Source organism: Oenanthe melanoleuca, chromosome 2 (genome assembly GCF_029582105.1).
Source record: "Oenanthe melanoleuca isolate GR-GAL-2019-014 chromosome 2, OMel1.0, whole genome shotgun sequence".
Lineage (NCBI taxonomy): Eukaryota > Metazoa > Chordata > Aves > Passeriformes > Muscicapidae > Oenanthe > Oenanthe melanoleuca.
Genome location: NC_079335.1, coordinates 8,154,907 through 8,167,240, shown reverse-complemented (window position 1 = coordinate 8,167,240; position 12,334 = coordinate 8,154,907). Strand labels below are relative to the sequence as shown.

General features: G+C 41.5%; 1 protein-coding gene across 1 annotated transcript in view; it reads left to right on the top strand.

The window, feature by feature from the left end:
* TG (thyroglobulin) overlaps positions 1-12,334 on the top strand; it is a 144,623-nt gene that overhangs the window by 68,840 nt on the left and 63,449 nt on the right. Inside the window, exons 38-41 of the mRNA XM_056485106.1 lie at positions 992-1,214; positions 3,281-3,374; positions 6,895-7,054; positions 11,983-12,179. Of these exons, the coding sequence (XP_056341081.1) occupies positions 992-1,214; positions 3,281-3,374; positions 6,895-7,054; positions 11,983-12,179 (674 nt within the window). The remainder of the gene's footprint in view (positions 1-991; positions 1,215-3,280; positions 3,375-6,894; positions 7,055-11,982; positions 12,180-12,334) is intronic.

The window sequence follows — 12,334 nt, the reverse complement described above, 5'->3', positions numbered from 1 at the left end:
CTTAGCTTTTCATCTGCAGAAGATGCTTTGATATATTCTTCCTTTTAAGCTTGGGGAATAATACTAGGAGTGTTGAAAAGCCACTGTCAATTGAAAACATTAAGGACAATCTCTAGAGAAAGGAAAAAAACAAAAACAAAACAAATCCTAAACAGGATGGAATAATATTTTAAAGAAGTGAAAATTATTTAAGAGAGAAAAAGAAGTTGTGTAAACAATGTAGATAAGTAAAAATTCTGTTGTTTGGGTACATACTTATTTGAAAGTGTAAGTTTTGTTGGGTTTGTTCTCCTTGATTTTTAAAGAGACTGCTTTCTTCTTGTGCAATACTGGTTATTTTCTTTATTGAAGCTAATTAGAACCCAGGTAACAATAAAGGGGAAGGGAACGAAATTTTCCTTTTCACTGAAATTCTGTGAAGTCAATGAGAGCCTTCTAGGTTGAAACTCAATGAGAGTTTGCCAAGCAAAACTAAATCACAAACTGGAACATAAAACTAGGCTAGTGAGTTTATTGTTTGTTACAGGTTTGGTTTTAATCCCATGATTTTGAATTTTGTTCCTGCCTATCAAATGCATTGTTCTAGGGGGAAATAGCAGGAGGTGTCACTTAGCTGTGCTTTAATGAACTATTTTATAGAGTGATAAAGTACTGGAATGGTCTGCCCAGGGAGGTGGTAGAGTCACCATCCCTGGATGTATTTAAAAAAACACTGGATGTGGCACTTGGTCCCATGATCTAGTTGAGATGTTAGGGCATGGATTGGACTTGATGATCTTGAAGGTCTCTTCCAACCTAGTGATTCTGTGAATTCTGTGAAAGCAGTAACAGTAAACAGTAAATTTATCTATGTTTCATTTGAAGAAGTGGACACTTAACAGTTTAAAATTGTGGGAAATGGGACTAATTTTAATTTCTGAAATGGTCCTAATGAGTAAAAAACCAAAAAACCCAAAAATAAATTATTTTTCCTCTGCTCCCCTTCTGCTAGATTTCCTCCTGCCCATTTCCGAATCGGATGGGACCCCAGCAGTGCACATCCCATCCCACGGATACCTGATGGGCAAGTCGCAGGTGATCCTCATTGGCTCAGAGTGGAGGAGCATCAGGCAGTTCCTGGGGGTCCCCTATGCTGCTCCTCCCCTTGGACAGGGGCGCTTCAGCCCCCCGGAGCCCTTTGCAGGGGAGGGACCCTGGGACGCCACGGTGCCGCGGTAAGGAGCCCGTCACTGCAGGGCTGGCAGCTGCACTGGTGACACCATGCCATGTCCTTTCTGCAAAGCACCCTGCAGGGAACACAGATACACGTCTGAGGTTTGGTTAGCAAGGAGAATAATTCCTCAGTCTATGTGTTAAAGCAAGCACCTTGAGAGAAATGGCAAATTCCTGTGCACTCCATTGTGTTGAATCTCTGCAGAACTCCCCCACCAACTGTCTGCTGTCAGTCCATTTTCATCCTGAATAGTATTTATACAGATGTTTATTATATTTATACAAACATGTTTTGCTCCTGCTGACCCATGAATTTGTGCACATTTAATCCAAGAGAGTCACTCAAACACTGATGTAACAGAAGCTGTGGATCTCATACAGAAATTCTCTGCCTGGTGCTGTCCAAGACATCAGGCTGAAGGGCCCAGAAAATCAGTCTCTTCTGTCCAAAACCTATTGAAAGGCAGATACTTGGGGAGTGAACACCTTTTTGGCCTTTGGTAATGCCATCCTTGAGGATGCCCCTGAGCTGTGGAGGTGTGAAGCCACAGCCTGGAGTGCACTGCAGGGACCTGGTGGGATGTGGATTTTTGTTTCCTCAGGTGTACAGTGGTGTTGGTTGAGCACACACAGCTCTTGGTGTCTTGTAGGGCTTAGTTAGACACACCTGCCTCTGAGATCTGCCCTTGAAGACCTGGGGTTTCAATGAGCAGCCTGGCTGAGGTTTTCAAAAGAATTTGGTGACCTTTGTCAATCTGTTCCTGTCTTTGGAACCCACAGTGTTTGCTTAGTTAAATGAAAAATTTGGCCATTATCTTCTACTATTCATTTAAGGTTAAAAAATACAATTATTTGAGTTTACACCTGGAGAATTGGAGAAACATCACTTTATGTATAGAAACTGTTGATTTTTTTAGGATTCTATATATTCTATGTTAATGTTGCTAAGCATTTATATACAAAAAATTCACATTAGCACAGTGCCATTACTGATGGAAGAGAAATATTTATTTATCAGCTTGGACTTGATAAAAGACTTAAAAAACTTAAAAAACCCAACCCAACCAAAACCACTAGCCAGCTATTGGAGTCTCCATCTCCTGGAAGAGCTATGGACTTGCTTCAGCAGGTGGCAGCCTTTCTCCTGGGAGCTGGAGAAAAAAAGCCATGATCACAGGTGATGATCCCTGCTGCCCTGTGATTAATTTTAATTTGGAAATAATTCTCTCAGCTGTTGCCATATTTTCCAAAGCCTCTTTTGGCTTCTTCACTAATAAATGGTGAGTTTTTTTCCATAACTCGTTGTGTGTAAGGATAAAGCTGTGAAATAGAAGAAACTGGCTTCAAAGTAGATTATCACTGAACAGTAAAAATCATCCACCTGATTCAGGCTTGATATGCTTGAGCAGATGAATCTCATTCAGATGATGGTCAGAAAATAATTTTCTCTACATAGTTGGCTGCTGAAATGTTATTGAAAGAGTACTTTTAACATTAATTGACACTCTTAATGGTCTGCTATGATGCTTAGAACAAAGAGATTTTTAAAATGCATTAAAATTTTGAAGTTTCCAGATTTTCCCCCAGATCATTATAAACTAAATTAAACACAATGAAATGTAGCCCACAGACCACAAGGAAATAAACCAAAATGTATTTAGCCCACAGATTATTAGAAATTTAAATAAATAACCAGCATTTCAGCAAGAGTGGATTTTGTAGGGGAGACTGTGCCTGTGAGCCCCAGCCCTGCTCCCTTTACAGCTAGTGCTAATTTTGTGTAGTTTATGTAAAGTGTGGGTTTTTTGAAAGTGTATTTTCAAGTTTTAAGCCTTTTAAAAGCAGGGTCTGAGTAGGGGTTCTGGGCACACAAATGCAATGCATTATGTCTTTATATACAAACCCACACAGATATTGCTAATTTCTAGGTGGGCACAATTTTAAACAAGATCAAGATTTACATATTTAAAGATTTTATTAGCATAATGCATAAAAGTATAAGGAGGTATCAGCAGAGGAAGAAGAGTACAAGTTTTTTTACTGGAACTTTCTGAATCTGTGTCTCTAGGGCAGCATGTTGGCAGCCAGGAGATGGAGAGGCCCCATCCCAGTCTGTCAGTGAAGACTGCCTGTATCTGCACATCTTTGTCCCTGACACCACTGTAAGTAAGAGGTGTAATTAAAATAGAATTTTTTTTTGTGCCTGAGGATTGTCTCTTTCCAAAGTGCTTTTAATTGGCATGGGTGGCTGTTTTCCCTGGGCTGTTCACAAAGCCTGCAAAGTTAAATTAGGGAATCTGTTGTCTTTACTGGTACAAGGGTATTCCCTACAGGCTTTGTGTGAGCAGTGTTGGGTGACTAGGAGGACAGCATACTGAAAAGCTTGAGATAAGAGAGAGAGAGACAAAGAGGGAAACAAAACACAAGAAGGTGACAGCAAAGGAGAAATTAAGGACAGAGATGCCAGTGTTCCTGCAAGCAGACCATCTGTCCAGGAGACAATAATGCAATACATTACATCAACATTTGCCACCAGACAGGGAGCTGCTGATGGTTTTTTTCCCCCCTCATCTTTCCTGTTCCCCTGGTCACACCTGTGGGAGGTCTGTTGGGAAATGAGAGTAGCAGGCAATGCTGGATTTGTGGCCAGCTCAGAGCTTAAAAGTAGATGTTTAAAAAATGACTGGGCCACTGGTACAATGTGAAGAATTTTCCGTTGAAAGTTCTTAATTTTCTTATTCTAAGCAGATATAAAAGAAAGCTGCAAGTTAAAGCCAAGCTAAAATGATTGACCAGCCCCTGGGGGCTGGGGATGAAGATGCTGAATAACATGTGAATCCCATTGAAGAGTGAGCCCAGAGACAGGCACTTTTTCTTTCCACAGTACTGGCAATTTTCAGAAGGTGATGGTGGCTGTAATAGAAATTTATGAGTCTGTCATACTGCATGTCTGGAAAGAGCTGGTTCAGCAGTCTGACAGCAGCACAGAGTCCCTTGCAGGCCCATTTAAATCATCAGAGACCAGCAGTCTGTCTGCTCCTGCAGCATGAGGCTGTCATTTTGCCTTGAGTGCAGTCACCACTTATTGAAAACATCAGGTCACTGTCCCAGGCAGTTTGCCATCTATGCTTAAGAGCTGCTTTCAAGATAGTTTATTTGAAAGCATTGTACTTTCCACCAGACTAAATAGGCTTGTTTCTTCTCCTTGTCACTCCTGTGAATTGAATCTTTCCTGCCTTTTGTAGCTGTGTAAAGTAGAAGTAGGTCCAATCAAGAAAATCAGTTTCACATGCATAGTCTAGTCCAGGAGAGAACTAAAATTTCTGGTTTTGCAGAAGTAACTGGGAACAGAAGGCATTGCATTTTCCTCTTTTTTTTTTTTTTTTTTTTTTCACCACCTGTCACACTAGCTCAGCAAAGCTGTGCTTTACCTTTATTTAGAAAATAAAGTTGTAAGACCAAGATTTAAAAATCTCCATTAAATAGGAATAGAAACACTCTTTCTTCTCACTCCATTTCCTGCCCATTCCCATCCTTAGTGCATCATCCCCTTTGACTCAATTCTTTGCAGAGCAATACTGTACAGTAATAAAAGCACGGAAGGTTGCCTGTCTTGATTGAGTTTAGATCCATCCCTGTCAAGAAGCTCATCAAGTGTTTTACAGAAGGTTGAGCAGGGAGGCTGGACCAGTTGGCCCCAACAGTGTTCCCTTCCAAGGTTAACCATTCTCTCATTCTGTGGTGAAGATGCTTGTGGATGTTATGGAGCTTCTCAGACTTCCAGCTGCCTTGCAGTGTCCTGGTGGCTGCTGAACTTCCTGACCCCATTAGGGTTTGCCCATGGGCCCTAAGCCCTTGCAGTCAGGAGACCATGATGGAGCTTCCCATTGCTTGGTGCAGGAAAAGAAATGGGAATGCTGCATCCAGACACTTGGCTCTGTGCACAGCCCCATGCTAAATCTTCTCCTGAATTAGTCCATATCTGTTGCAGCTGTTGTAAATGGCTTTGGTTTGCCATTTCCAAATTTTACTGCCCATCTTTGCCCTTCTAAAGCTTTTTATTGTGTAAAGTCACTCAGAATAATGTAATATGCAATTTACAGGGCAGCTGGAGGTCATGGTGCTATGGAGACTGTGGATGTGTGGGAAATGCTTAGTATGAGCCTCAGGCTTAACCATGCTGAGCTGGGGGGTTGGTTGTTAACACCATTTTAGCTGACACCACTCAAAGTGGATGTACTTCAGAATGAATTTCCATGTGAAAACATATGATTTAATTTATTTTCTTCACCCCCATCTCTCTCTGTGTTGCATGCAGTGCAGAAATGGGAACCAGGGACAAGGCACTGCAAGTTAGGCAGTTTCAATTCAAGAGAAGTTCATGAGAAAAAAAACAACTGTCTCGGTGCTGTTAATGTCTTGTGTTTTCTTGGCAACATTGTTATGTTCACAAGAAGCCCCTGAACTGATTTATCAGAGTGATAAGTGAGGATTGCACACAGTTGTGTGCACATTAAGGGCACTTGAGGGTAGTTTGCCTGCACCCTGTAATTCTGCAGGATGCTGCAGCCATTGCTGCTCTGCTACTTCTGCCATTTATGTTTTTGCTGGAGACATTCCTTGCCAGAACAGATGGGACTGCTGTGTTTAGCTAAGTCCCATCCAGAAAATAACAGCAACAGAGCCCATTGCCCTCTAGGTGCAGGGAAAACCAGCCCCAGATGTACTTTGATGCTGCTACAGGAAAGTAAAAAAAAAAAAAAAAAAAAAGGAAAAAAACAAACCAACCTTCCCCCTCCTTATGTTCACTGAAGGATGTTTCTTTTGAGTGTATGTAACCTGCTGGAAAGTGCTGAGGTGTCCTGGGGCTGTTCTGCCTTTTTCCTGTTCATGCAGCAGCAGCCTGGCTGCAGCCCTGCTGTGTGTGCAGAGAGGATCCATACCTGGTGCTGCTTTGGGAAAAAGCTGCTGTTCCTGGGCAAAATCAGGTGGCTCTGCCAGCAGTGTTAACATGGGTGCAGACTGGGACTCATTGCCATCCCAGGAATCCTGCTGGGCTCTTTTGGGGCAGAGTCCATCTCTACTTTGTGAGATGTGAGTCTCTCCTCTGCAGAGACAAAGTCCTCTCTGCAGGATCCCTCTATGGATCTGGTAGGGGAAAATTTCCATGGGGACTGAAAGAGTGTTATCAATATCAGGTGGCATTTTTGATACTAGGCAGTGTTTGAGTGCTGGAGACTTGAGAGCAGGAAGCAGCTGTGCACAGCTGTGAGTCTTACTCAAGATGGAGCAACCCAACAGGCCTTTTCCTTCTCCTGTTTCCCACTTGTTTGAACTTTTCCTGCATGCTTCTGTAAAGCAGATGTTCTCTAGCAAAGCACACCAATGCTCAGTGGCCAAGGCAGCAGGAGCTGGCCTAGAAGAGATTTTGGTTGGTGGAATGTGGTGGTGCTGTTAGATCTACTTTATACTGGAGATAGTGCCCTCTTTATGATAGGTCATTGCAGACAATTTGTGGACAATTTGCAGACAGATAAGCAGGCATTCCCTCTTTATGGTCACTCTCCAAGAGCTATAAATGGCTTAGATAATGTTCATGATGAAGCTGCTTGTGTTCTCATCAGTGACCTACCAAAGCAGCTGGCAACAGCTGGAATATTAATCTGGTCCTTGTCATGGCAGGTCAGAAACATGTCAGTGTTGCTGTTCTTCCACAATGGAGGGAGTTACAATGCTGAGGAGGGAAAGGCAGCCCTGGATGGATCATACCTGGCTGCCATCGGTAACGTCATCGTCGTGACAGCAAACTACAGGGTCGGTGTCTTTGGCTTCCTGAGCACTGGTGAGTCCTGGGTTTACAGCGCAAACACAGTTATGCACTCTCTAACTCTTCTCTTTATGATTTTTTTTTTTTTAAATTGAGTAACCTATATCTTTCACAGATATTTTTTTAAATTTAAATTATTGTGGAAAAAAGGTGGCCAAGAAGTAGTGGAGACTTGATCTGAAGAGAAATGGGAGAGGTTGGGGGAACAGGGACAGCAACAAACCAAACTCAATTTCTATATCAAAGCACTGGCTGGACTTGTGCTTGCAGATGAAATTCTGGATATTGAGTTTTGCAGACACATGTGAAGATAGGTTAGTGTCAAAATTCCTGCTGATTCCAGTGGCCTGTTATTGTGGGTAGAGTTGTCAGTGATTCCAACTTCCAACCTGTTCCATCCATGAAATTTTGCTGGTGCTCTCTTGTGCCCATGTCAGAGTGGGGAAGAGACAGAGACCAATAACTGCACATTCACAGTAAAAAGGATGTGAGAGGATGGAAAGTGTGGCACAAAGGTAATTTGTTGGTTCCTTAACAATTCAGCCTGACTTCTCTGAAGGGTTTGCCACATTTAATCTGACTCTCTACTGGCCTGGATGTGACTGAACATTTGCATGTTCTGTGTTGCAGCCCTTCCCCATGTTCCAGTGTAAAGGATTTTTACTCTCCTATTGCCTCCTAATACCAATTGCCATAAAAATTATTCAAATTCCCATTACAAACTAGATTTTGTTTTATATAAAGAGTTATGGAAACACATTCAATCTTCCTAAATTTTTGAGGTAGTGCCAGCTGGTTTTAGGGATATATATTTTTTTCATTTTGCTATTTTTTAGCCTTGCCTTTTTAAGCAAGCAGGGAACACTTTCCTTTCTACCATCTTTCACTTCCACCTGGGGCAGGGGAACTTAAGGCAGAGAGCCATTGAGAGAAAATGCAACAGCTGCAGGTGAAGCTCTGTCTCTTTCAGAGTCTGGTGACAATCCTTGGTCTCTTTAGTGAGCATTTTAATATTTTTTAAGTTTTAGAATGTCATAGTTGCCATGTTTGCAAATATCTGACCTACATACTTTGCCTCATGATCATTTTGAGTGTTCACTGCTAGTGATGTTGGGTGGATTTTGCCTAGCTTGAGGTTATAGCTGCAGTTGTTGGTTATTTTTTCCCTTCTCTGTTCGCTGCTTTGTTCAAAGCTCACTCACAGCAAAGTCTCTTTCTCTTTTCATTTGTTTCATTTCTGTAAGTAGAGAGCTGTCACTACAAGATCCTTACTTATTTAGATAAGAATTTGGTTATGGGTATATCTGGAGAAAAAAAGCCCCAATTGTTTTCATCAATGTAAACCCCATGTTTATGAAAGTGATACCATCATTTCATTTTGTCTGGAGCCAAATGCAGTGTGGATATGTGCTGTGGGAGCTTCCAGCACACAGCACTGCCCACATGTTGCTCACCACCCTCCTTCTGCCCTGTGAAACTCACCCAGGTTTCTTCCTAAGTGGAAAATGCTGGTTGGGCTGAATATCAGGCTGCAGTATTTATATGAGGATGCTTTATTTAGGGATAAGGAAAATTCTCTGTTTCACAGGGTTCTGCCTGCATGTCCCAAAATGTCAATACATGGGCTTGGTGTGCATGGTTGGTGTTCCTGCAAACCTTCATATGGATGTGGTTCATTACAGGCAGGGACTTTTTGGGGACCTTCTTCTGCTCCTTTGTACTGTGGAGCTGTGGTCAGGGAAAAGTTCAGCTTCTTCCTCTTTGGGAAGTCCATGGTGTGTATTTGGGAAAATTGTGCAGTCCCAGACTCATAAAGTATTTTAAGTGGAAAGGGAATCCTTGAAGTCCAGCTCTTGGCCCTGCACAGGACACCTCAGGAATCCCACCATACCTGGGAATGTTGTCCAAACACACTTTGAACTCTGTTAGGCTTGGTGCTGTGACAACAAATGGGTGGTTATTGAAGTCATTAACCATTAACATTCCAGTCTCCTGCACCTGGTCCTTTGGAAATTTTGCCATTAGTTTCAAAGGGAGCAGGAGTTCACCCTTAGGGCTCTGCAGCAGGACTCTTAGAGTTGGAAATAAAGCTTGTGAACTTGTGAGTAATATTAGTTTGATTGTCCAACTAAGCAAAGTGCTGAATCCTCTCAAGCTGACTTGTTATAAATTACAAAACTAGAAAGGAAGGAGTTAAATGGATTTTTAGGGAATTGAAGGGTAGTGAGAACAGAAGAGTTCCTTTTGTTGGGATGGAGTTTTTGTTAGTTCTGCAGTTCTTCTGGTCTCTCAGTGGCAGGGCTTTTGAAAAAAGTAAAAGAGCTCTCTTCTGAACATAAAAGATGTTTAATTAAATTTGCTGTCACCCATTAATGTTGCAGAAACTGATGCACATTCTTACTAATGTCTTCACTTGTTCCTTTGTGTCCAGAAAAATTAAGGTGAATTGCTAGTGATATGGATGGCAACAGCATAGAGAAGACAGTCATGTTTTTAGGTTTTATTCTTTTGAGATTCCATGAAGTCACATAAACCAGAATGATTTTCATTCTTTAATTTAGCACTATTGTTCTTCTTCTGTTTAGTAATAACAGAAGGAAGCACACAAGGACTCTGGTTTCTTTTCAGCTTCCTGTGGTCCTCAAGCATGTGACCTTTTCCTACAGAAAGGCAGTGGAAAAGATTCCTGGCAGACATTTTTCTTTCAGTCTAACTCCTATGAATGTTCATGCATGCATCTGTTCTCCAGTGTGGTACATTTCATAACCCAGTTGTGGTTTTTGCTAGGGAAAAAGGAACTGGTTATATTTCCCTCTCAGCTCTTATTGTTTAGTATAGTGAAAGCAAGGCAGATTGTGTGGCTGGAACATTTACATGGATCAGTACATAAAAATTTATTCACCAAAGGGATTGTAAAACACTAGAATAGGCTGCCCAAGGCAGTGGAGGAGTCACCATCCCTGGAAATATTGAAAAACATGTAGCTGTGGCACCTGGGGACATGGTTTGGTGGTAAACTTGGCAGTACAGGGTTAACAGTTGGGCTCAATAATCTTAAGGGTCTCTTCCAACCTGAGTGATTTTATGATTTCACTTCCTTTGGAGAGGTCTCAATGGGGATGGAGTAAGCCCTTAAAATGAGATTTCCTTTTTAAAGAGTGGGTTTATTGCTGGATTAAGAACCCTGGGAACTGGTCATGGTGTGCAGAACAAACTAAAAAAACTCAAAAACAAAACAAATCACAATACCAAAAAAGCTAAGTAGGAAAATATTTCCTCCATTTCTTCACTAGTGGGGCTTGGACTGATCATCTGAAACAAAGGCTGCAGGTCATGTCTTTTTGGGCCATTCAGTTTTTGGCTGCCCTGCTGAAAGGCTGTTCCTAACAATGGTTGTTGTAATGTGGGCATCTCTAAGCCCTGCAAGGTTATCATTAATCTGTTCTCTATATTTATTCTGGTGTGTTTGGTACCTCAGTAATTCACAACAGCAGTGTAAAGGATGTACACTTTAACAGCTTTTTGTCCAAGACCTGTCCACAAAATGGCATATTTTTTTTCCAATCTCTGTTAATTTTAATTCACTAGTTTCTGAACTTACCCTTATTTTAAACTTGTACTATTTGGTCTTGGCAATGGAAGAAACAAATATTTTCAGCTGTTTTTCTATTCATGGCTTTTCTGTTTTATCCTGTGGGTTTTTGGTTTTTTCCAAGTTTTAAATGTGAAGAATTTTAAAACGTTGAAAATGAATGGCTCATTGTGGATTAAAAAGAAGTAGACAGTGAATAATCATTTTCTATTCCTTTTTTTACAAACCATGGAGGAATTACTTATTTCTGCTTTTATTGACATAAAATCAAGTTTACCTACATGGTTGCATAATTAGATGCTTTAAGCATTAGTTTCTTGTTAAGCAAAGTTTCAGGTTACCACTTTCTGATGTTGAAAAGGAGGTGGTCATACTTAGTCATGAGAAGCACATGATTAATTATTTGTTTGTTTTTATTATACATATACATATACATATACATATACATATACATATACATATACATATGCATATGCATATGCATATGCATATGCATATATTTAAATATATATATAATTTCTATAGGATAGACATGGGATGATCTCAAAGAATATAGACAGAAATATTATAAATTTTAAAATAATATATGTAAGAGTGTAAAGAAACTCAAAACGTTGTGATTTATGATTGATCAGACAGGGAAAGTGTAAGAAGTGTGTAGGAAGGAAACATACAGTCAGGTGTACTCCAGGGAAACAGTAATACTTATAGATCTCTTCCAACCTGAGTACTTGGCACAGATTTATTTATTTTTTAATAGTTTTTAATTAATTTTAAGATCAAGCTACTTATGTAGAAAAAGAATCTTATGGCTAAATCTATGGATACTTGAGCCTGGATTCATCTTCTGCTGTGATGTACCCTACAGAAGCTTAGAAGTTCAGGTGTACCACTGGGACAAAAGAGCACCCCCAGAGCTGTCCTGTGGAGTGGTAAAAACTGAAATGGAGTCACTCTGTAAAGTGACACCAGGGGAGATACAGGTTGGATATTAGGAAAGTTTTTAACGGGAAGAGTGATAAAGTCCTTGAATGGTCTGCCCAGGGAGGTGGTGGAGTCACCATCCCTGGATGTGTTAAAAAAAGACTGGATGTGGCACTTGGTGCCATGGTTTAGTTGTGTTAGGGCATGGGTTGGACTTGATGATCTTGAAGGTCTCTTCCAACCTAGTGATTCTGTGAATTCCATGAATTCTGTGAATCCTGTGATCACCTTGGAAGCGACAGGACTTTCAAACTCTGGTATCAGTTTTGTCAGGTTTCAGCTGCAAGAGCTGCTATAAATGCAACATATCCCCCAACCTTCACTGCTTCCAGCTCTCTTTTCAGCCGTGTTTTGTTTCCTACGGCAGGCTCTGCTGGTGCCAGGGGGAATGCTGGCCTGTGGGACCAGCTGGCAGCTTTGAGGTGGGTGCAGCAGAACATTGCCAGCTTCGGGGGCGACCCCAGGCGCGTGGCGCTGGGAGCCGAGCGCGGCGGGGCCGACGTCGCCAGCGCCCACCTGCTCTCAGGCACAGCAGGCACAGACATCAGGAGGCTGCTCCTCATGGTGAGTTCCATTCCTGCTTCAGCTTCACCTGTGTTATGAAAAGATCTGCTACAGAGATGAGGATGCTGCAGTGTGTGGGTGCCGGTTTTATTTCATCCATACCTTGGCAGGGCTGTTATTGCCGTAGTTATTTTTCATCTCACCTGTGATTGTTA